The sequence below is a fragment of the Octopus bimaculoides genome, chromosome 20 (assembly GCF_046866305.1).
Source record: "Octopus bimaculoides isolate indiv1 chromosome 20, ASM4686630v1, whole genome shotgun sequence".
Taxonomy (NCBI): Eukaryota; Metazoa; Mollusca; class Cephalopoda; order Octopoda; family Octopodidae; genus Octopus; species Octopus bimaculoides.
Genome location: NC_142947.1, coordinates 35887154 through 35913653, shown reverse-complemented (window position 1 = coordinate 35913653; position 26500 = coordinate 35887154). Strand labels below are relative to the sequence as shown.

The 26500-nt window shown below is 37.3% G+C and overlaps 1 protein-coding gene across 2 annotated transcripts in view; it reads right to left on the bottom strand.

Annotated features, from left to right (window-relative positions):
- LOC106875444 (cytoplasmic dynein 2 heavy chain 1) overlaps positions 1–26500 on the bottom strand; it is a 309460-nt gene that overhangs the window by 232598 nt on the left and 50362 nt on the right. For both annotated transcript variants that reach the window (XM_089338346.1, XM_089338347.1), the window contains exons 8-15: positions 17089–17245; positions 15403–15578; positions 13501–13690; positions 12233–12341; positions 9438–9586; positions 5758–5856; positions 3331–3470; positions 1462–1690 (exon numbers count right to left, since the gene is read on the bottom strand). In XM_089338346.1, the coding sequence (XP_089194472.1) occupies positions 1462–1690; positions 3331–3470; positions 5758–5856; positions 9438–9586; positions 12233–12341; positions 13501–13690; positions 15403–15578; positions 17089–17245 (1249 nt within the window). The remainder of the gene's footprint in view (positions 1–1461; positions 1691–3330; positions 3471–5757; positions 5857–9437; positions 9587–12232; positions 12342–13500; positions 13691–15402; positions 15579–17088; positions 17246–26500) is intronic.

Sequence of the window (26500 nt, the reverse complement as noted above, 5' to 3'; positions counted from 1 at the left end):
ACAAGGGGTGGTTTCCTGGTCTCCATGACATATAAATTCCCCACCTGGATGGGAAGCTAGTCTGTCACAGGATTACACATTTTTGCCGGCTGAGTGGACTGGAGCAATGTGAAATGAAGTGTTTTGCTCAAGAACACAACGCGTCGCCCAGTCCAGGATTCGAAACCACAGTCTTATGATCATTGGTCCAACACCCTAACACTAAGCCATGTATCTCTACCATTCAAGTAACAGGGTCAATGTAATCAACTAGCCCCCACCCACAAAATTTCAAACCTGGTGCCTATTGTAGAAAGGATTATTATTATTATCATTATTATTATTTTTACTGAGTAAGAGAGCAGGACATCATCAAAGTGACATTAGGGTACAAATATACAAAGCCCAATATGCCCATGTAGCAACATGTAAAAATGCTCATGTGGTGTCACACAAAAGCATCAAGTACTCTCTGTAAAGTGATTGGTGTTAGGAAGGGCATCCAGCTGTAGAAACCATGCCAAACCAGACAGGGGTCTGGTGCATCCCCCCTCCCCCACTAGTTTGCCAGCTCTGGTCATACCATCCAACCCATGCCAGCATGGACAATGGACGTTAAATGATGATGAAGATGACCGAGGTGAGTAGATGCACTCTGCTCACAGGGTATATGTGCTGACTCAAACCATGGCAAACGAAATGCACTTGACCAATGTCAACATGGAAAGGGGACATAAACTGATGTTGATCGTGATGACAACAGTGATGATGGTTATGATGAGGATAATGAAGTGTGTGTGTGTGTGTGCACGCATGCATGTGTGCATATATTTGTGTATACAAATGTAATTGTTGGCACTCTGTTGCTTACGACATTGAGGGTTCCAGTTGATCAGATCAACGGAACAGCCTGCTCATGAAATTAACGTGCAAGTGGCTGAGCACTCCACAGACACGTGTACCCTTAACATAGTTCTCGGGGATATTCAGCGTGACACAGTGTGACAAGGCTGACCCTTTGAATTACAGGCACAACAGAAACAGGAAGTAAGAGAAAGTTGTGGTGAAAGAGTACAGCAGGGTTCACCACCATCCCCTGCTGGAGCCTCGTGGAGCTTTTAGGTGTTTTCGCTCAATAAACACTCACAACGCCCGGTCTGGGAATCGAAACCGTGATCCTATGACTGCGATTCCACTGCCCTAACCACTGGGCCATTGCGCCTCACAAATGTAATTACGCTGTGGTAATTACATTTGTTAAAGAGAGAAAACTCCCAAAAGGGATGTAATTCATGTGATCTCAGCCATCCAATGAAGAGAGATCAATACCAATATATATCAAAGTAATACTGGATTGTATGTCAATATAATATTGAGGAAATACTGTATTGTATGTCAATATAATATTGAAGACATTACTAAAGTATGGCCACAACACAAAGACTGAAATCCCTAAATGAGTAAGAAATTTAAAGAAATCACCTTAAATTGTTCATAAACTGATTTGAGCTGTTTAAAAAGGGTATCCATGTTTCTGTAGCAGGTTACAAACCCACGCACATTCCTGTCAACGATTGTTCGGAATATCATAGTACGGTTTTTATCGGACACACCTTGAAAGTTGTATGGAATGCTGAGGAATTTCTTCATTTCTCGTGAGTACCTCTGTTTGGTTTGTTCAAATGATGGAGAAAACTGTAGTTTCTGGTGCCTGAAAAATAGCATTTCTGTAATTTGTTATAACTGCCTGCTGTGACTAAATGATTAAGCTGCTTGGCTATGGAATATAAATGGTCCAGCAACTCTCTTTAGAACCCTTTCATTACCATTTTTTTTTTTGTTGAAACACACTGCATTTGTTTCAATTAATTTTGAAAATAACGAAGAGTTTAGTAAAATAAAATTATCGTCATTAAGCTAACGTATAGAACATAAATCAGCATGAAATTTTAAAGGAAGGATTTAATTAGGATCATTTTGAAACAGGAAGTTAGTATGATAGAACCAGAGACAATCTCAGGCAAGTTGGTATCAAAAGGGTTAAAGTTACTGGTTCACAGCAGATCGTTCTGTTACTATATGAAGAAAAGGAGATGGTGACTCTCTTGACAGTTCTAAAGCTAAGGTGCTACTGGGCTGTTCCGACATAATATAATTGTATTAATTTCGATAATTATGGTTTCTGTGGCAAATTGGCTTGATTATAGCATTAATGTACTGACAAATTTCATTAGTTCTAGCAAAAGAAAATTTGGTTGACTAAACGGTAAAAGTGCTGAATTATTGCTAGAAATTCACGAAATCAATTAGAAGATTCCATTAAGCAAAGCTAAAACTGAAAACACTGAACTTTGTTGTATAAATAGTAAAATATTTGTTTGTAGCATTTGATCTTTATTTTATCAACAGTGACCAGATTACAATGTTATGAGGAGTGTATCAACTGCAATCTAAGACAGAATTATGAAAGATTATGATAAAATTAAATTTTACTACTTTATTACTGAAGAGATTTTATTTTAATAATTGATTAATAGGTTCTGCAGCAGAAGATAGCTTTTGAATACTTTGAGTGAACAACGTGTTGCATTAGCGACTCACAGTCCCTAGGTTTATGCGAGCAAGGCTGTATGATGAACAAGCTTACTTCACATAAGGAGGCTTCAGCCCTGCCTTCATCTTGCTGGGGGTCAATAAAATAAAGTACTAGTCAAGTACTGGGATCAATATATGCCCCTAAATTGCTGGCCTTGTGCCTGTATTAAAACAATCATGATTATTATCATCATCATCATCATCATCATCACCATTACTATTATTATTATTGTTGTTCTTGTTTTTGTTATTTCTGCCAAGGTCAACTTTGCCTTTCATGCTTTTGGGGTTGATCAATTAAGTACCAGTGAAATACTGAGGTCAATGTAATCAACTAGTCCCCCTCCCCCAAAATTCAGGCCTTGTGCCTATAGTAGAAAGTATTATTATTATTATTATTATTATTATTATTATTAAGGTGATGAGTTGACAGAATTGTCACTGCATGAAAAAAAATGCTTAGCAGCATTTCTTCTGACTTTAGACTCTGGGTTCAAATTCTGCTGAGACTAATTTTTGTCTTTCATCCTTTCAGGCTCGATAAATTAAGTACCAGTGAAACACTGGGGGTCAATGGCAAGAGAGAGGTTTCTGTCAATGCAATAAGTTAACCAGATAAACAGCAGCTTGTTCAGAAACATGACAGGCATGTAGCAGGACTGAACTCACAAAGCATGACCTTACATTAAAATACTTTATCTATTTGGCTATTTTACACACATGCTTTCCTACCTCTGATCCATGTGACTTACTAACCTGAATACAAGTTCCACTTTAATTTCTGCAATGTTTGTATTTAGAGCCTCCAAACCACTCTGGTATTGGTGCTCCAGACTTTTGTACAGTTGGTAGTCCCAGTGTCGGCGCCAGCCAGCCATCAATTCATAAGAGTAACCCTAAGTGATAGAAGCAGGAGTACCAATAACAATAATAATAATGACATGACAAAAAGAATAATCATAGGAATATATTATAAACAAACAAGAAACACACTATAATAAGAAAGAAAATTTTAACAATTCTACCATATTTCCTAGCGCCGGTGGCACCCACTACACTCTTGGAGTGGTTGGTGTTAGGAAGGGCATCCAGCTGTAGAAATTCTGCCAGATCAGATTGGAGCCTGGTGCAGCCTTCTGGCTTGCCAGTCCTCAGTCAAATCGTCCAACCGATGCTAGCATGGAAAGCGGATGTTAAACGGTGATGAGGATGATGTATTGCAAATATTCAAACATTATTACTATCTTTTCCAATTCTGCTCATTTTACATGGAATTTTTGGTCCTCTGAAGTTGTCTTTTTTCATCATCATCATCATTTAATGTCCATCTTCCATACTGGCATGGGTTGGCAGTTTGACAGGAGCTGGCCAGGTAATCTTCTGTGTCTTTTTTGACAGGGTTTTATGGCTGGATGCCCTTCCTAACATGAACCACCCAGCAGAATGGACTGAGTGATTTTTACATGGCAACAGCACAGGCGAGGTCAGTTTTGGCATTGCTTTTACCGCTGGAGGCTTTCCAAATGCCAACCACTTCACAGTGTGGACTGGATGCTTCTTATGTGGCACCAGCACTGGCAGGATCACCAAATAACTTGCAAGACAAGGAATTTTGAGAGGGGTGGGAGCATTAGAAGAAGTGATCTTGTGTCAGATGATGAAAGGTTAGAGTGTGACAGAGAGGCAGAAACAAGTAAATATTTGCCTGAAAAATATGGTGGTTTATATTTCCCTTCCAATTGTTCAGAGAGATTACATGTTTAAAATAGAGTCCATCAACTGTTCAGAGAGACAATACAGAACCTGTTCAGAAGCACAGTATAAGATTTGCTCTGAGTGAGTGAGTGAGTGAGTGAGTGAGTGAGAGAGAGAGAGAGAGAGAGAGAGAGAGAGAGAGAGAGAGAGAGAGAGAGAGAGAGAGAGAGAGAGAGAGAGAGAAGGAGAGAGAGAGAAGGAGAGAGAGAGAGAGAGAGAAGGAGAGAGAGAGAGAGAGAGAAGGAGAGAGAGAGAAAGAGAGAGAGAAAGAGAGAGAAAGAGAGAGAGAAAGAGAGAGAAAGAGTGAGAGAGAGAGAGAGAGAGAGAGTATAACATCTGTTGAGAGACCCAACACAATATCTATTTAGAGACAGCACAACACCTGTTGTGAGACAGTACAAAATGCATTATTAAGGAACTTTAACAGACACTTTGTGTATGAGAGGAGACTACTGCCTGAAGCAGTGGTTCCCAACCTGGAGTCTGCTGACCCCTGGTGGTCTGCAAAGGTAGTACTAGGGGTCCATGAACTAAATTCAAAATTTCATCCATATAGACATATACATAAGGATAAGCATATTAAAAGGAAACCATGGGAAAACTCATTTAAATAAAAAGATTGGGAACCACTGGCCTAAAGCAATCAATTTGTTATGGTTTTATAAATGTGAAAGCATATTAGTTGAGTTTTAGCAGAAATTACTTGATGCTATTTGGCAAGTAAGTTTATATTATAAAACAATCTTTTATCTCTTACTTGTTTCAGTCATTGGACCATGGCCATGCTGGGGCACTGCCTTGAAGGGTTTAGTTGGACAAAGCAACCCTGGTCCTTATTTTTTCAGGCCTGGTATTTATTCTACTGGTCTCTTATTACAAACTTCCAAGTTACAGGGGAATGTAAACAAACCAACACTGGTTGTTAAACAGTGGTGAGGGACAAACACAAATACACACACGCATGCACATCTACACACATATATATATATACATACATATATGTGACAGGCTTCTACGTGGTTTCTGTCTACCAATTCAACTCACAAGACATTAGCCCATGGTGCCAAGCAGTGGGACCGAACCTGAAACCAAGTGGCTGCAAAGCAAGCTCCTTATCATACAACCATGCCTGTGCATGAGAAATTAACTCTTTAACTGCAAAATTAAATTTCATAGTTAATACTGTAATGGTATAAAATATCTTCCACGAGACAGAATTAGTATTTTCTGCAAGTCAGGTTGCTTCAATAAACTTGATACGTCTCAACAAAATCTAGTTTCAAATATGACATTGCTTAACAAAAGATAAACTGAAACGTAAAAAATCTGCTTTACACAGTTAAAGGTAATTGGAATCTTGAGGGAGTATATCTGTTTTGCGCAGAAAAAAAAGGCTTCGGTAAAATTAAGGAAAAACTATGAAAATACCTGATTAAAAACAGCTGTTAGTATATGTTTGATATCCATGTAACAATCTTTCCATTGTTGATGTTTGCGCAGTAGATCAAGATGCATCAACTGTTGGACCTAGCCAAAAGAGATACCAAAGAACTACAGTTTATAAAATATAGGTCTTGTGTTAATATTGATATATTTATCACGATAAGTTAATGGGCAGCAAAACCAGTATTACACCAGACAAATAGCTTTGTGATTTTTAAAATCTCATGAAAGTTAATTCTGCCATTTATCCTTATGGAGTGGGTAAAGAAATAATTACCAGTCAAATACTGGGACTGATTTTATTGACTCTATTCAATCTGAATATGTGTGGCTTTGAATCTGTGTCAAAAATAATTATTATATATGAGAGGATGCTGAAAAGTTCCTGGTTTTGGGTAAAAGAAAATACAAGAGGATCAGTTAAGTATGATTTTATTTAATATGTTCCCCTCTCAGATTCACATACTTACTGCAGTGGTCCTTCAGTTTATCTGAGCCCTGCAAAAAAACTTGGAATGTTGGGCCTCCAACCAGGCCTTTCACGATACCCTTAAAACCAGGAACTAATATGACTTTAGCAATGCCACTTCTGCTACTGGAAGAATTTTGTCTGCTGCTGATATATCAGGTTGAGTAAAAAGTAAGCAACATTTTGAACCATAAAGAATTTGTACTGGATTTTTGCAGAGTTTTGAATTTTTTTAAACATTTTTTTGCAATTGTCTGATAATACAAAAATAGACTTGACCAAATGCATCAATAAATTAACATTGGCATTTTTTTCACCATTATTACAGTCATCAGAAATGGAACTGTCAAAGCACGATATTCAAGTAATTTTGCTATTCAACTTCAAAAAGCAGCTGAAACTGCTCACAATTTCATCAAAATGTTTGGTGAGGAAATGACCAGTGAGTGGTCAGCTTGAAAATGGTTTAAATGATTTTGCAGTGGAGACTTGAGCCTGGAAGATTGTGAGCATAGTGGATGCCCATCTGTCATCAATTAAAGACCGTCATTGAGAAAGATCCACATAAAACCACTCAAGACCTAGTAAAAGAACTTCAAGTTAGCCAGAAGGCTGCCTGCAACCATTTGCATGTGATCAGAAAGTTAAAAAAGCTCGACAAATGGGTACCGCATGATTTTAATGAAAATCAGAAAATGTACAGATAGGAAATTTGCTTGTTGCTTCTTCTTTATAATGAGACCAATCCATTTCTCGACTGTATTGTAATTTGCAATGAAAAGTGGATTCTGTACAATAATAAAAAACGTTCTTCAAAATGAAGCACCAAAACCCTTCCCTAAACTCGAACTCTTCAAAAAGAAGATTATGGTGACTGTTTGGTGTAACTTCTTAAAACCCAGAAAAACCATTACTATAGAAGCATATTGCTATGAAATTGCCAAAATGAACAAAGAAATGCTACTCTTCCATCCCAGACTGGTCAACAGAAGATGGCCAACCATTCTTCATGAAAATGTTCGACCACACGTTTCACTAATGATGCTCCAGAAGTTGAGGTAACTTGGCAACAAAGTTCTTCCCCACCCAACTTATTCCCCAGACCTTTCTCGAACAAACTACCACTTTTTCAAGCACCTTGATGGTTTCCTCCAAGAGAGGGAGTTCAAAAATCAAACTGATGCTGAAAGTGCACTCAAAGAGTTCATCAGCTCCAGAACTCCAGATTTTTATGTTACTGGAATAAACAAACTTGTAACTCATTGGCAAAAATGTGTTGATAGTAATGGTGCTTACTTTGATGAATAAAACTTCTGCATTGTTGAAATATATTGTGATGAATTTCATGATTCAAACTGTTGCTTACTTTTTACTCAGCCTGATATTTCTACGTCTTTTAACACTATATATCCATAAAAGATGCTAACTCAAGATGAATACTGTAGCTTATTAGGCTTTCACCAATGTATCTCTACTTTAAGTATGATACACAGATTGAAACAGATATATATATGCATATGTGTGTGTTTTTATATATATATGTGACACACGCACACACTCACACACACACACACACACACATACATACATATATATATATATATATATATATATATATATATATATATATTGTTACTTGTGTCAGTCATTAGACTGTGGCCATGCTGGAGTACCACCTTAAAGGGTTTTTAATCATAGAAATTGACCCCAGGACTTATTCTTTGTAAGCCTAATACTTCTTCTATTGGTCTCTTTTGCTGAATCAAGTTATAGGAACGTAAACACACCAACATCGGTTATCAAGCAATGGCTGGGAGACAAACACAGACACACACACATAAATTTATATGTATATATATATATATATATATGTATATATATATATATATATATATATATATATATATATATATATATATATATATATATATATATATATGATAGGCTTCTTTCAGTTTCCATCTACCAGATTCACGCACAAGGCTTTGGTTGACCTGAGGCTATAGTAGAAGACACTTGCCCTAGGTGCTACACAATGGAACTGAAGCAGGAACAATGCAGTTGAGAAGCAAGTTTCTTACTACACATATGTATATGTGGGGTGAGGCCACATTACACCAAAAGGCCAGTTTTCTGGTTTCTTTTGTGTAGATATTCCTCCCCTGGATGGGATGCCAGTCCATCGCAGGATTACTCACTTTTACCAGCTGACTGGACTGGAGTAATGTGAAATGAAGTGTCTTGCTCAAAAACATAATACGTTGCCTGGTCCAGGAATTGAAACCACAATCTTACAATCATGAGTCCAGCACCCTAACTTCTAAGCCATGAGGCCCCACTTGCATCTGACACATATTATATATATCATCATCATCATCTTCTTCCTCCTCCTCCTCCTCCCCATCATCATCATTACAGCGACCACCATCATCACCATTATTATCATCACTATCATCGTTGTCACCATCCTCATCACCATCATCATCCGCATCATCATTGTCATCATCTCAAATGCTAAGCATGACACAAATGTTAATCTTTGAAATGATAAACTCAAAACAGTTATTTATCATGTTAATAAAGATGACAGGACGCTGTCCATCCATTTAATTAACCATCACTCTCCTCTTTCTCTTCCTCATCATTATCATCATGGCCATCACCATTAACTCACTGTTACACATATGAGCTAACGTTAAAGCCATCAGTGAAACACACATATGCTGGCATCATCTTCATCATCATCATCCCTATGGTCAACAAACTACTCTACCACCAATCACCACTCCCACCCACCGTCATTAATCCATACATCTGCTGCTACTACCACCACCACCACCATTACTACTACTCTACTACTACTATTACTACTACCACCACCATTACTACTACCACTCCTCCTACTGCTACCGCCACTACCACCACCACTTCAACTACTACTACTACAGTCATCACTTTCAGCTACCAACACCACCACCACCACAACTACCAGTACCATCACAACCATGACCACAGTAACCACAATCATCACCACCACCACAACAATAGCAAACATGACCATGACAAACGACAACCACCCTTATGGCAACTGCCACTACCACTACTACCATCACCACAAACAACCACCACTGCCATCTGCCACCAACGCCACCACCACCACCACCACCACCACCGCCGTCTCCAGCATTCATCCCACCTTCTCACAGATATTCTTATGGTACTGGCGCAGCATTCGATTTTCGGACGTCAGCTTCTTGGCAGCTTCCTGTAGTCTCTCGATGTAGTTCTCCAGTTCTTCAGGGTTATCCCATGTCACCTTGGTGATACCATGATGTCCTTTTGTATCTAGGGAAGAAAAAAACAAAAAAAAAAAAAAAAACAAGGAAAATGAGAGACTAACAGACAGACATGCTGATTGTATCATTTTTAAAAAACTGTTAGTTTTTGTTGTTTGCATTGAGTTTATATCTTTATTTATTTTCATATTTATTTTATAATTATTGTTTTTTTTTTCCATTGTTACTACCACTGCCACGGGGAACAAAAAGAAAACAAAACTGAAAACAAACCCATCAACAATTGGCTCAGCAAAAATTTAAAAACTAAAAGCACGCACAGACATAGGCGCAGGCGTGGTTGTGTGGTAAGAAGCTTGCTTCCCAACTGCATAGTTCTGGGTTCAGTCTCACTGCGCGGCACCTTGGGCCAGTTAGAATTATTTTCTGCAGGTTGAGTAGCGCATTCAATTCAAGAAGTCTGAGAATAAAGGTTGTTTAAGGATGATAAACAAAACACTCATTTTTACAAGGGTGAATTATTTAAACCCCAAAGAATCCATCTCAATACATGGCTATGATTCTCCCCCACCACTCCTGCACATTCAGAGATGTACATGTTGTCAACCACCAAGGGACATGCACAACTGGTTAAGGTCAAATAAATGACAAGGAAATCGGCAGTACTGAACAGAATATGTACATGATAACACTTCCAATCAGTTAAGAACTGAAGCCATAAGAACCACTGCCTGGTAGTACATCTGAGCACCTATTATCATTGATTTGAATCAGGTTCATCCTTATTTCTGGAAGTATGTGTAACCTTAGATATCCACATGGCTTTCTATAGTCTTTCAAGTGCTTAAAACCCTCCTGATAATTTTTCCTGTCCCTAAGAGGCAAGAAGCTCTACAGGACATTCTATTCCAACTTCCTTCAATCATTTGTCTATACATTTACCCACAGTTCTTAATGCATCAGTTATTAAAGGCGCAACCTTTACAGTTTACACACTCCAAATTTTTGCAATTTCAAAATACTACTACTACTACTGTGGAGACGTGTGGCTTAGTGGTTAGGGTGTCAGCATCATGATTGTAAGATTGTGGTTTCGATTCCTGGACTGGGTGATGCGTTGTGTTCTTGAGCAAAACACTTCATTTCATGTTCCTCCAGTCCACTCAGCTGGCAAAAATGAGTAACGCTGTGATGGACTGGCGTCCCGTCCAGCTGGGGAACACATACGCCATTGAAACCGGGAAACCGAGTCCATGAGCCTGGCTAGGCTTTGAAAGGGCGCATTTATTTACTACTACTACTACTACTACTACTGTTGGTATTAACTCTGAATATTACAGGATTCTGTGCGAAATCGTGATGGCACCTGTACCAGTGGAATGCTAAGAGCACTTTTCGAGCTTGATCGTTACCAGCGTCGCCTTCCTGGCACTTGTGCCGGTGGCATGTGAAAAGTCATTCGAGCGAGATCGTTGCCAGTGCCGCTGGACTGGTTCCTGTGCAGGTGGCATGTAAAATACACCATTCTGAGCGTGGCCGGTGGCACATAAAAGCACCCACTACACTCTCGGAGTGGTTGGTGTTAGGAAAGGCATCCAGCTGTAGAAACTCTGCCAAATCAGATTGGAGCCTGGTGTAGCCATCTGGTTCACCAGTCCTCAGTCAAATCGTCCAACCCATGCTAGCATGGAAAGTGGATGTTAAACGATGATGATGATGATGATGATGATGATGATTTACACTTTTTCTAGTGTTTTTGACCTAAAATGATATATTCACTTAGCTCTTACGTGGTAACTTTGTCATAAAGCTGACATATATAATTGAAACAAACTTTTTTCTGTTAAAAACGCCTCCTGAAGAGGGTGTTTCCAAAGAGGAAATCTGCCAGTTTTGTAAAAGAAATTCTTTTCTATTTAAAAAGAAATTAATGACAAAGAAAGTCCATCATATTTATTCACAGTGGAATGAGATAAGAAACAGCAATTTTGCGAACAGTGTGATAGCCATGATAACAAAAGACTTTGACATCATTGCAACAACAGCTTCTATTGTTACGTTGACATTATTACGGGATAACAAAAGCAATACTGGCAACTGTAGGAGCAACAGCAACAATAACAGCAACAACGATGATGATGATGGAACTATAATGACAAGCATATCTTTTGCCACATCATGAACCAGTTAAAAATACACACGCTCAAAGGGAAGTCAGAAGCTGCTAAAACTTAAAAAGAATGATAAAGTATTGTCTGAGATGATGTCATTTTCTGTTGAAGAACATTTTCAGTGAAGAATATTCTCTACAAGTGTATAAGTTAGAATGACAGAAAGTTCCAGCACCACATCTCATGCTGAGATGGAGAAATGTCCCGAAGAAGTTTGATCTCCTTTATTGCTCATCATCGTCCAGTTTTCTATATTTGCTTGCATTGGTCGGACAGAGTATAGCAAGGCTGATTTTCTATGGCCAGATGCCCTTCCTGTTACCAACTCTAACCTGTTTCAGGAATGCTTTCATCAAAGGGAATGGCGTAGGATGAAGTGTGTGACTTCAAAATGGGATTACTTTGAAGGAGATTAAATGCTGAATTGATACGTGTTGTAGCTTTCTTTTTATAGTACCAGGTCTGATACTTTTTGAGAGGACTTCATATCTAAAATGTTAGAAAATAATATAAAAGACACTCACTCTCTTTTGGTCTGACAATCAACGCTTCAAAAGCTCTAGCTGAAGTGATCATCATTGGTTTCTGTGACATTATCATCTGTTGGTCAATGGTATTATAAAAGTGAGCAACCTGTTGATAACAAGATAAAGAAACAAGCAACTATAGAATTAAAGGAGATGTAGAATGAAGACGATCCTACATACACATAAACACATGCATCATCGTCATCAACATCAGTGTTGTCGTGATTCTCTTAACCCTTTAGATTTCAGATTATCCAGTCAAATGTAATGTTTATTTATTTACATTGTTTTGTCTTAATCATGCATTATCCAGTAGCTTTCAGACTTCGATGATGACACTGTAGGGTCAGTATGAAAATAAAACAGGTAGAATATTTGGACCAGATATGGCTGGTTTAAAAGCTAAAGGGTTAATGTCCTCTTTTCCATGCTTGCTTGGCTCAGATGGAATTTATTGAGGCAGATTGTTCTACGGTTAGATGCTCTTCTCTGATCAAATCTGCTCTATAGAGCTCCTTTTTTTTTTTTTTTAAATTAGCAAATGCTTGTAACCAATAGGAATCTTAAAAAGGGAAAAATACCATCCTAAGCTCGCAAAATAACAGTAATGAAATTGTATAGTCATATAAATAGAGAAAAAAGTTTTGAGGTTATTAACAATTGAAAACGCTACTGTTTATTCAATAGTTATTAGTGTTAACAATCTAAAACATTACCACTTATTCATGAAGTTGAAAAGTTTAGAAAATTTGAAAACAAAATAAATAAAATTAAATTTTATATACGCATAAACACGTGCTGAATTGTCATGTGCGGAATTATTGGTTCACAATGTATGTGTGTGTGTGTGAGTGTATGAATGCATGCATGCTTGATTGTATGTGTGTGATGTGTCTATGTGCTTGTGTGTGAGTGTGTATGTCCACACGGTCACACATGCGAAAGGGAGAAGGGTTAGGGTCAGTGGTCAATGAGAAAGGAATGGACAGAATTGTGAAAGTGATGAAGTGTGTTGAGTAGGGGGGACGAGGTCCAGAGCTATCACACATCACAAGGACAAATACAAACGGAAGGTGTAAGAGAAAGGAACACAAAACATGTGGCAAGGATCCAGAAGGGAAAAAAAAAGTGTGTCTGGGGGGGAGGTCATGGGACAGAGAGGGAATGTTTAATGAATGTTTAAAAGTAAAAAAAACAAACTAACAAGCAAAAACCTGAGAGGAGGGGAACAAGTTGAAATTTTATGTTTAATGACACACACTTACCTGTTCCAAAACGATTCCATGCCTATAAAATTTCTTAGCAGTTTTTGCTGTTTCTTGAATATTTCTTGGGATTGCAAACCCGAGTGCTGACAGCATTCGAACTTCTCGCAAAAGAGTGACCAGCCTCTCATTGTAGTTCACTTTCAGCTTGTCACTTTTGAGTTCCATGATACAGCTGTTTATAGAGAGGCTGAAACATAAGAGACAGAAATACATCATCATCATCATCATCATCATCATCATCAATATTATCCCCACCATCATTATCATCACTACTACCACCACAACTCCAAGCATCCCCATCCCCCCCACAACCATTGCCATCATCATCGCCATCACAACCATCAAACCCCCAGCATCACCATCAGCATTGCTCTCATTAGCAGCCGCCGCCACCACCACCACCACCACCACCACCACCACCACCAAGAAAACGAACATTGGAGTATCGGTACGCTGTACCTTAAAGAACAGCCGCAAGAGAGGTAAGCCCTGTTCATTATGCAACAACATGAGAAATCATAACAGAAATGTTATGATTTATACAGAAGGTGGAACATATAAAGATTCCCATTTGGTGTACGCTGCAGAATGCACAAAACACAATTTATGTTGGTTGTACAACAGAACAATTAAACAAAAGGCTTAATGCGCACAGATTCAACGTCAGGCACAATAACAGTAGTTCGACAGAACTTGCTGAACATTTCGTTTCAAGTGGCTGCAATTTTGAAGACTTGAAGAAGACTTACTCTCAGAAAATATTCTGAATCTGCTTCTCTTTCACTTCTCAGAATGTATGAGGAGAAATATGTTTGCGGGTTATTAACATCACGCCCTGGAGGAATGAATAAGATGACAGGAGAATATCATCAAATTTATACAAAATTGTTTGATTAAATATTCTTCTTTCTCACTTTTTCTTTCTTTTTCTTTTCGCCTGTTATAAAATTGAAACTTAAAGACTGATGATGTCATTCCATCAACGTATGGACGCTGGCTGCTCTCATTCATACTTTACATTTAAATTTCTGTAATTTTGAATTTTTATCACTTCTCATTTTGAACTTGACAAAGACAGACGTACTGTTGGAATATCGTTCAACTAATAAAATATCTAACAATCGAATCGCGCTCTTCGTCTTGACTGTTTACCTTTGTGAAGAGTTACGTCAATCCTTTTTAAAATATTATCATTATTATTGTTATTTAAGGTGGTGAGATTGCAGAATTGTTAGCATGCTGGATGAAATGATGATTTACAACTTTGCCTGTCATCTTTTTGGGGTCAATAAAATAAGTATCAGTTGAGCACTGGGATCATTTTAATCGACTCATCCCCACTTCCCCCAAGCTGCCCTTGTGGCAAAATATTGAAATAATAATTATTATTATTATTATCATCATTATTAAGGTGGTGAGCTGGCAGAATCATTAGCATGCTGGGTGAAATGCTTAGTGGTATTTCATCTGTCTTTATGTTCTGAGTTCAAATTCCACCGAGGATGACTTTGCCCTTCAACATTTCAGGGTTGACAAATTAAGTACCAGTGAAACACTTGGTGTCAAAGTAATTGATTAGCTCCCTCCCCCAAAATTTCAGGCCTTGTTCCTAAAGTAGAAAGGATTATTATTATTATTATTATTATTATTATTATTATTATTATTATTATTATTAATTTCTTATTACCAAGGGGATAATTTTTTTTCTCTCCCTTGATGAAGGGTCCTGTTAAAACTGTAATTTCATTTAATCCCACAAAGGAACACCAACATATTCATATCCTACTTCTGTTTTTAGCACATTAAACGACCCCTTCTGCAACCTACAAAATATTACAGGCTTTTTTAGTTAGAGCTAAATATATAACTTAATGAATAACATAATCAATACTGCAATACCTGAGGGGTTGACTATGGCTGTTGATCATATCTGACATTTGGCTAGACCAATCTTCAAAATGGTCCTTGCGCCAGGACTTCAATTCATTCAGTGTTTCATTAGCATTTCTCTTGAAGGCTTCATAATTGCTCAAGTCATTTAACACAGCATTAGTCATGTTTATGCTATCTTCCACCTAAATAAGATAGAGAGAGACATAGCACATTAAAAATATTGTTGATATTATATAAGATTTTTATAGTATCTAAATAATAGAATTAATAGATTGTTGATTAAAATGTCTTATGGTATTTAGTTACATCCCTTTCCATTCTGAGCTCAAGCCTTGCCCAGTTCAACTTGGTCTTTCAGCTTTCCTATGGCTGATAAAATAAAACACCACTTGATACCAGAATTTGAACATAACAGCAGACAAAATACCGTTAGGCATTTTGCCTGGCGTGCTAACGTTTCTGCCAGTTCACTGCCTTGGTACTACTCATTCTTGCCAGCTTAGTGGACTGAAGCAACGTAACATAAAGTGTCTTGCTCAAGGACACTATGTATCACCGGGAATTGAACTCATGACCTTACAATCATAAGCCAAATACCCTAACTACTAAGCCACCTGCCTTCATAGAGATATTTTACCCTAAACAGAAACAGCTGGAGCTACTCAGAGGTATTGTAAACTCCTCTTCGGAGTCCATTGCAATTTCAGAAAGCATTTTGATTCATTGGTCGGTATCTCAGGACCACAAGCATTTTACTCTTAAACCTGTACACATCACCCAAATGGCACATTGAGGACTGAATTAGTCTTCACCTGTGGAAGCGTTCTACCTGAAGTTTCTTGTCAACCACAACCATCTTGAACCGATTTCAGCTGCAATGCCTATCTCTTTGATAGCTTTCTTCAGTAGTTTGGGGTTTCCAGACCCATCCTCTGCAGGAAACAGCACACTAGACTAGCTGGTGAACCACAACAGGAAACTTCAATAGGGAATGAAGATATGTTCAACTAAAATCATTTAAAGCAGTGCTCCAGCATGGCCACAGCCCAATGACTGGAACAAGTAAAGGATAAAAAAAAAAGACTTAGACAACATCAAAAGCCTGCCTAAATGACTAAAACTTCAACAAATCCCTAACTGATCCTTTGATATCCTATTCAAGCAAAAACAGTCAATGATATTATTGTACACAAATGTAAAAAAAATTTTTTAAAAACATACAAAAGGTGCCAGTGTGGCTGTGTGGTAAGAAGCTTGCTTCCCAACCATATGGTTCATGGTTCAGTCCCGCTGCGTGGCACCTTGGGTAAGCGTCTTCTACTGTAGCCTTGGGCTGACTAAAGCTTTGTGAGTGGACTTGGTAGATGGAAACTGAAAGAAGCCCGATGTATATATATTTGTGTGTGTGATTGTATATGTGTGTCTTTGTGTCTGTGTTTCTCTCTCATTACTGCTTGACAAATGTTTGGTGTATTACGTCCCCGTAACTGAGCAGTTCAACAAAAGTGACTGATAGAATAAGTACTAGTCTTAAGAAAAAAACAAGTCCTGAGGTCCGATTTGCTCAACTAAAACTCTTTAAGGTGGTACTCTGGCATGGCCGCAGTCAAATGACTGAAACAAGTAAAAGAGTTGAAAAGAGAAACAAGAAAACGATGTTGGAAAGCAGCGTAAAAGAAAGACCCAACTTACCCTTGCCTCAAGCTGTCGAACATATATTATAACATTCACGATGTTTGGTAGGTTCTTACCCTTTGGAACGTTTGGTTTGTCAACAGCATTAGTGCGAGCATTAAAGTCTTCATTGATTTGCTTAATGCTGCGAGTTAACTGTGCTAGGAGAGTTTCTCTGAAAATAAACACAGATTTAATTAGCCGTTTTGCATTCAGATTACTCTGCCAAATGCACTGCTTATTTATTCACATTGTTTTCAATTAATCAAGCGTTATCTTGTAGCTTTGAGATTGCGATGTGGTAACTATTAATTTTTAGAATGATATTCTAAGGTTGGTGTGAGAGACCAAATCTGGCCAGTTTGAACATAAGACAGGGAAAATATTTTGACAGGATATGGCCGGTTTAAATGCTAGAGGGTTAATGTGTTAATAGCTAAGGAGTACCATATCTGATGGTATATAAGAAGCACTTTTTGTTTTCAAAATCATGTCCCAGAAAAAAAAAAATCATTCTGGGTCTTACATGTGATGTTTGGCCTCCCATAACATTTAATGCACTAAAAATTTATTTTCCTCAATATCTTCATTATCATCATTTAACATTCACTTTTCCATGCTTGCAGTCAAGCCATTTAACCCATGCCAGCATGGAAAGCAGACATAAAATGATGATGATGATGATGATGATATATACATATACAATGTGCGATGGGTAAATTGTTGCCATTTTATATTTTTAATTTCCCGCATGCACATTGTCAGTTTTTGATTTTGTCAACTACACAGTCAACTGGCGTATGTGAGTGGTATGAGCATTGTACTATCTCTTAATCCAACCTGATCCATGAAGACGGAAGGGCTTTCTTCAGATCTGACACATTTGAATAGGAATGAGCAGAAACAGTATTCTCTAAGATGGATCAGATAGCAAAGTCCATAAGATTGGTGTCTGGACTTGAGGGAGGCCATAATGTCTTGTCCCAAAAACTGCTGAAATGCTCTTTTGCACTACCTCTGTGTTAAACTGGATGTATAGGCCACATACCTGTCTTGAGTGAAGATGTAACAGTCACTAAAAGTTTCTGTGACCCAGGTTAACACTTTCTTATCCATCATTTCCACATAAATTTTGCTGTTAACTCTGACACCAGCATCAACAAAGATCAAGGGAGACTTGGACCCATCAGATGCAACTGCAACCCACACCATGAGTGGAACTGGCTTCTGATGGCATAAATGACTCCTGCTATCTTCAGGCAAGTCTCCTGCATGACATCCACAAAGCCTATCATTCTGCCTGTTGGTAACTGCCTCCACAGTGAAAATCTTCTTGTCAGACCAGATCAACACTTTGTTACTGGTGCACTTCATCTCAGCTAACGTGGTTTTATCCCTGTTGAGTTGCTTCTTCTTGGAAGCTGCTGAAATTAACTTCTTGTAAGAAGTTAGCTTTAAATCCTCTTTAAAAATCCTGTGCATTGATGATTTTGAAATATCAAGTGCTTTTGCAGTTTTTCTTGCATTCCTGTGGGGATTTCGGTTAATTCACTTCTTCACAACTTCAACAGTTTGTTTAGTACAAATTGATTATTTCCTGCCAGGAATTAGATTGCTAGTGATAGTAGCAGATTCCATATATCCTTTCCAGGTACCAAACACTGTTTTACAGCACATATTCAACTGTCTTGTGATGTCCTTGTTGCTCACTCAAGCTGTTTTCAAGGTGAAAATCTGGTCACGTTTTGCTTTCAACGCCATGTTTGTTTACAAACCTTGTTAGAGATAAATGAAACAATAGACGTATGAATAAAAGACATATGCAAATCTTTATGTAAATGTAGATAGGTGCAGGAGTGACTGTGTGGTAAGTAGCTTGCTTACCAACCACATGGTTCTGGGTTCAGTCCCACTGCATGGCACCTTGGGTGAGTGTCTTCTACTATAGCCTCGGGCCGACCAAAGCCTTGCGAGTGGATTTGGTAGACGGAAACTGAAAGAAGCCCGTCGTATATATGTGTGTATATATATATATATATATATATATATATGTATGTGTGTGTGTATATGTTTGTGTGTCTGTGTTTGTCCCCCAACTTCGCTTGACAACCGATGCTGCTGTGTTTACATCCCCATAACTTAGCGGTTCAGCAAAAGAGACCGATAGAATAAGTACTAGGCTTACAAAGAGTAAGTCCTGGGGTCGATTTGCTTGACTAAAAGGCGGTGCTCCAGCATGGCAGCAGTCAAATGACTGAAACAAGTAAACAAGATAATAATACCTGAACCGATATCCTTTAGGAAGAGTCTTAAACATGGGTAAATCTTTCTGGTACACACTGTATAAAATCATAAATGACAGAGAAATACTTTGATGACATTTTATTTAACAATGAAAGAATTCTAATATCATGACAAATTGTTTCGTAACTTAAAAACAAGTAGATAATTTATATTGTATTTAATAATAAATAAATTACTTACATGTCTGCATTAATGCAAAATGCAAAACAATCCTTCTAAATAATGCAGAATTTGAGCTACATCCTCAGGTGCAGACAGGTAAGTAATTTATTTATTATTAGATATAATGATATAAATTATTTACTTGTTTTTAAGTTATGAAACTTATTTTCATATTTTTAGAATTTCGTGATATTAGAGTTTTCTTATTGTTAAACAAAATTTCACCTAACTATTTCTCTGTCATTTATGATTTTATATATACATACATACATACATACATACATACGTACATATGTATGTATGTATGTGGAGGTACAATGGCCCAGTGGTTAGGGCATCGGACTCACAGTTGTAAGATCATGGTTTCGATTCCCAGACTGGGCATTGTGAGTGTTTATTGAGCAAAAACACCTAAAGCTTCACGGGGCTCTGGCAGGGGAGAGGGGGGGGGGCGAACCATGCTATATTCTTTCACCAAAACTTTCTCTCACTCTTTCTTCCTGTTTCTGTTGTACCTGTATTTCAAAGGGGCCAGCCTTGTCACACTCTGTGTCACGCTGAATATCCCCCCGAGAACTACGTTAAGGGTACACGTGTCTGTGAAGTGCTCAGCCACTTGCACGATAATTTCACGAGCAGGCCGTTCCATTGATCGGATCAACTGGAACCCTCATCGTCGTAACCGACGGAGTGCCAACAATGTATGTATGTATGCGTGTGTGTGTGTGTGTATGTGTGTGTGTGTGTGTGTGTGTGTGTGTGTGTGTGTGTGTGTGTGTGTGTATGTATATATGTATGTCATTATTCAGTTTTATTTCAAGTTTTCTTGCGAATAGAGAAAGAGCTGGTTTCTAACCTTGATCCAAGGCTCCTTCTTTGGAATTTCAATGTCAACAACAGGGTATTTTTGCATGTATGTATATGTGCAGATTTGTAATTATTTTTTTTTATGCATGTCTTCCTTTCATCTGATGATATGTTGCAGTAGAGTCATGCAACTTCTTTGGGCATGTACTCAAGGTTATCAGACATGGAATGCTGCTCAAGGAGTTACTCTCCAAGTTTTATGATGTTATCAGCCTCATGAATGCAAACTCGGTCAAGGGATGCACTTCAACACTTGTATGTAAGTGTGTGTGTATGTTTGTCCCCCACCACCACCACTTGACAACTAGTGTTGGTGTGTTTACATCCCTGTAACTTAGTGGTTCAGCAAAAGAGACTGAGAGAATAAGCACTAGGCATAAAAACAAGTACAGAGGTTCGTTTTCACAACAAACCCATTCAAGGTGGTTCCTTAGCATGGGCTCAGTCTAATAAGTGAAAGAAGACAGAAGAATGTACTCCAATGATACGTCTATGTGGTAAATCGAAATAGCAGCTAAACCGTATTCCCTACCATTTCAGGAAAGGGGAATAGACACACTGGAATAATGAAGTTCTTCACAGACTACAGATATAGAATGATCTCTGAGTATAGGACTGATGTAGAATTAGAATAAAACAGCAAAAACAACAACAGCAATATTAGCCTCACCACCACTAACACTGCTCCTAATAACACCACTACTACAACCACAGCCACCACCACCACTACCACCACCAATACTATCACCACCACTATCACCACTACTGTTGCCATCATCACTAACACCATTACCATTTGATGATGATGATGATGATGATGATGATGAGTCAATAAATAAACAATATTTGAAAAAAAATAATAAAGGAATAAATATTTAAAAAATAATAAATAATAGGAACAAAAATATTTTAAAACAATAATCAAATGTTTTAAAACAAATAACATTAAAAATATAAGTAAGGGTCTGAAAAAATAATATCTATTTAGAAAATGATAAAAGGCCACAGTCTAATGTCTGAAACAAGCAAGAGAAGAAAGAAAAGAGGAAAAAAGATATAATTAACAATTCTAAAAAATATTTTAAGAAATTTTAGATAAAATAATATTTTTTTAAAATAAATAATATTTCAAAATGAATACATATATATATTTTTTTAAATGTAGGAGTGGCTGTGTGGTAAGTAGCTTGCTTACCAACCACATCGTTCCGGGTTCAGTCCCGCTGCATGGCACCTCAGGCAAATGTCTTCTAATATAGCCTCGGGCCGACCAAAGCCTTGTGAGTAGATTTGGTAGAGGGAAACTGAAAGAAGCCCATCGTATATATATATATATTTGTGTGTGTTTGTGTGTGTTTCTCCCCCCAACATCACTTGACAACCAGTGTTGGTGTGTTTATGTCCCTGTAACTTAGTGGTTCGGCAAAAGAGTCCTATAGAATAAGTACTAGGCTTACAAAGAATAAGTCCTGGGGTCGATTTGCTTGACTAAAGGCAGTGCTTCAGCATGGCCACAGTAAAGTGATTGAAACAAGTAAAAGAATAAAAGTGTGAAAGAATAAAAAAGAATAAATATAAAACAAATTTTAAAATACATAAAGAATAGTTTTAAAAAATACATTCATGAATCATCACCACCACCATCATCATCATCACCACCACCACCACCATCACCGTCATCATCGTCATCAATAATCGTATTTAAAAAAAAAATGAATAATTAAAAATTCAGTTTCAATCTAAAAAAAAAAAATGTCTAAAAACAGAAATTTCCAGAAATCTTCAAATGGATATAAATTTGTTTTTCCTCGTCGTCCAGCTGTTTGATCTGCATATGATCTTGTCATAACATTATGACTTGTATTAAGACTAGTATCTGAAGCAAAATAAATCTTGTGAGGTACAATTTATGGCAACATGTGTGTTATTCATTTATAATAAACACAAATGTGTAACTACGAGCTTTGAAATCTCAGAAAAAACATAGCTTGTGCATAATATAGTTTCCTTTTCTTTCTGTTTTATTTTTAGTATTATAATACATGGAAAATGTATTTAGTCAGATTTATTACAATTGCTGTCTAAAAGTTCATTTGTCTTGAAAGCAATAACTAAATTCAAAAGTAACCTTTGAACTTTACTGGTGTTTGCTGTAAAACAATGCATACATGTGTATAACACATAGTACTGATTATAAGCTATGAAATCCCACCCCCCAAATATCTCTTATATACAGTTTCACTTACTTTTTTTCACTTTTTTTTTTTTAGTATTATGATATATGAAAAAAGTAATGTTTTGTCTAATTTATTATAATTGCTGTCTAAAAGTTTGTGTGTTCTCATAACAATTGGTGTATTCAAAAGTAATCTTTGAACTTTATTGGTGTATGTTGTAAAATTGTATCTACAGTAAAGTAAATCTGTGAAAAGTGAACCATTATGAAAGAATGTAAAGACATAATGCAGAACATAAATGTGCATACGCACACATGCAGCTGGTGCACATGTACGCACATGATTGTGAACTCACACACACACATTCATTCTTCCTCCCCCTCTCACATACATTGTCACTCACACTCGTATGAAAATATAAATATAGAACCTGTAAACTAGGAAAGAGAAGATCAGGCAGACAGACCTGAAGCAGGCCTGGAGTAGAGAGGGGATGTCCTTGATGTGGTTGTGAATGGTGAAGAAAGGAAATTTGATGAACCAAGCTGACTGACAGATTGATTAATCGACTGATTGATTGATTGATTGAATGACTGAACAATTAACCAAACAACCAATTAGTTAATTGGTTAAACGGTTAACTAATCAACTAATAAAAATGAAGTGAAACAGAACCAGTGTGTGTGTGTGTGTGTGTGTGTTTATTATTGACACAATGACCTTCCCAAGATACAAGAAAATATGTTTCAACACACAATTTCATATCAAAAATCTTGAAAAAAAAAAAACAAATATAAATGCAAAAGGTAAACATTAGAGTTTAACCGTTTAGCATTTAAACAGGCCAGATCTGATTCAAATATTCCACCTGTTTTACATTCAAACTTACTAGATCTGGCCTCTCACACTTACCCTACAATGTCCTAAAAATAAACGCTGACATCTTCCAAATTTCAAAGCTACAAAACAATGCATGATTAATTCGAAACAATGTGAATAAATAAGCATTAAATTTCACAAACTAATTCGAATGCTAAAAGGTTAAACACAATCATTATACATTTAACAATGGTTCATTATAATGAATACAGCATTTCAGAAACATAGATTTTAATTTTTTTTCTTTCAGCTTACATTTCTATCCCAATAATGATATATAATCCCCATTGATTATTTATTAATTTAATCTCCACATTTACTAATCTAAGTAGTATTTTTGGTAATTGTCATTTGTATTGAATGCTGGTGGTATTATTTCCAAAATACGTATTTCTGTCAGTTGGGTGAAACATGAAATATATTTTAGAACCATCTAACTTTCCTGTGTAGATGTAGAGACTCGAAATTATTCCGAGTTCGATTCCAGGCAGAGACCCGAATAATAATAATGATGATGATGATGATGATGATGATGATGATGATGATGATAATAACAACATCGAAAAGTACCTTAGGAATGAGAACCCAGGTTTGAAATTTCCCCAAGACACCTGATAAAGGCTGGAGGGTATATCAGCCGAAATGTTGTGTTAACAACAAACAAGATGAGGACAAATATCCGTCAATTGTAAATAATGTACACAATTCCTCATCTCTTAAATATAGAACTGTATTATCTAATTGGTACAGAGCTGACATAAGACATCAATGGAGACATATAGAGAAACTGCATCAAAAACTAGCTCATCTTTCAAACCATTTAACTTTCCTGTGTAGATGTAGAGACTCAAAGCTATTCAGAGTTCAATTCCAGGCAGTGACCTGAATAATAATAATAATAATAATAATAATAATAATAATAATAATAGGCCAGACATCATACTGAAAGACTTCAGACAAAAATCATGCCTCCTCATTGATATGACTGTCCCAATCGATATAAACGTATCTGTCAAGACCTACCAAAAACTGAGCAAATATAAAGATCTTGAAATAGAAATTAGCAAAATGTGGAACCTGAAGACTAAAACAATACCTATTGTCATAGGTGCCCTGGAAATGACAGTGAAACGGGCTGATTACTACCTAGCTCAGATACCAGGAAACCCCAAAATGGCTGAAGTTCAAAAGATAGTGCTCATGGGAACTACCCATATCCTACGTAAAATACTGTCTATGTGATCTCAAATTTTAAAACAAACACATAATTTTCTTATGGTTTCTTAAACATTCTCTAGAACAACACTATGTACAAATCCAAATATATTGTACCCTAGGCATAACACTTACATGAACTTCTAACTTGTTGTCTCTTGAGGTCTCTGGGTGAGACTTGGATCCAACTTGTACAAATAATGCAAAGCAAAAGTCAAACATAAAATAATAATAATAGTAATAACAACAACATTGAGAAAATACCTTAGGAATGAGAACCCAGTGAGATATGAAATTTCCCCAAGACACCTGATGAAGGCTGGAGGGTATATCAGCCGAAACGTGTTAACAACAAACAAGATGAAGACAAATATCCATCAAATGTAAATAATGTAAATAATGTATTTTAGAAAACTTTAACATTATCATAGTGATCATAAGGACAGAAATATCAGTCATTTTACTGTACTCAAGAAGACCCCTCTTCCACAGCAGAAGTATTACTGATGCTCTCCACCCTCACCCCTGCTGAAGTGGACTGGCCTGCCAGAGCCCTGTGCTGGTGCCACATAAAAGGCACCCATGCCAATGTTATGTAATAGCACTCCTGCCAGTGCCACGTAAAAGTAACCGTGCTGGTGCCATGTAAAAAGCACCCAACACACTCTGTAAAGTGGCTGGTGTTTGGAAGGGCATCCAGCCACAGAAACCAACCCAAATCAGACAGGAACCTGGTGTCACTCTCCTGCTTGCCGGCTCTGGTCAAACTGTCCAACCCATGTCAGTATGGAAAACAGACGGTAAATGATGATGATGATGATTATATGATGGTGATGATTCTTTCTTTTATTCTTTTACTTGTTTCATTCATTTGACTGAGGCCATGCTGGAGCATCGCCTTAAAGGGTTTTGGTCGAAGAAATCCACCCCAGGGCTTATTCTTTGTAAGTGTAGTACTTATTCTGTCAGTCTCTTTTGCTGAACTGCTAAGTTACGGGGATGTAAACACACTGACGCCTGTTGCCAAGCGATGATGGGGGGGGGGGACAAACATAGACACACACACACATAAATATATATATATATATATATATATATATGCACAGCGGGCTTCTTTCAGTTTCTGTCCACCAAATCCACTCACAAGGTTTTTTGGTAGGCCTGAGACTATAGTAGAGTGCCATGCAGTGGGACTGAACCTGGGACCATGTGGCTGGAAAGCAAGCTTCTTACCACACAGCCATGCCTGAGCCTATATCTTCATTACAAAGTAAACAATCCGTTAAAAAGTCATCTTTCCAGTCAAACCTTGGTTCCTGATAATCAGAATTGGTACTGAAGTACATATCAAGTGAGTGAGTGAGTGAGTGAGTAATTGTGATTAGCTTCAATGTATTTATCTTCCATTATCAATTTGCTTAGTCAAATAATATACGGAGATTCACTCTTACTGTGGAAATATAAGATGTATTGTCTGGTTGAGTCATCTGTGTATATGTCAGCCTGCTGCCAGCTAAATCACTGATGGTTCTTTTCCGAATAACACTGCTGTTAGGTGAATTTTCTAATAAAGAAATTCAACACACAATAGAATATTCCATAGGAGTGGCTGTGTGGTAAGTAGCTTGTTTACCAACCACATGGTTCCGGGTTCAGTCCCACTGCATGGCACCTTGGGCAAGTGTCTTCTACTATAGCTTCGGGCCGACCAAAGCCTTGTAAGTGGATTTGGTAGACAGAAACTGAAAGAAGCCTGTCGTATATATGTATATATATATGTATATATATATATATATATATATATATATATATATATATATATATGT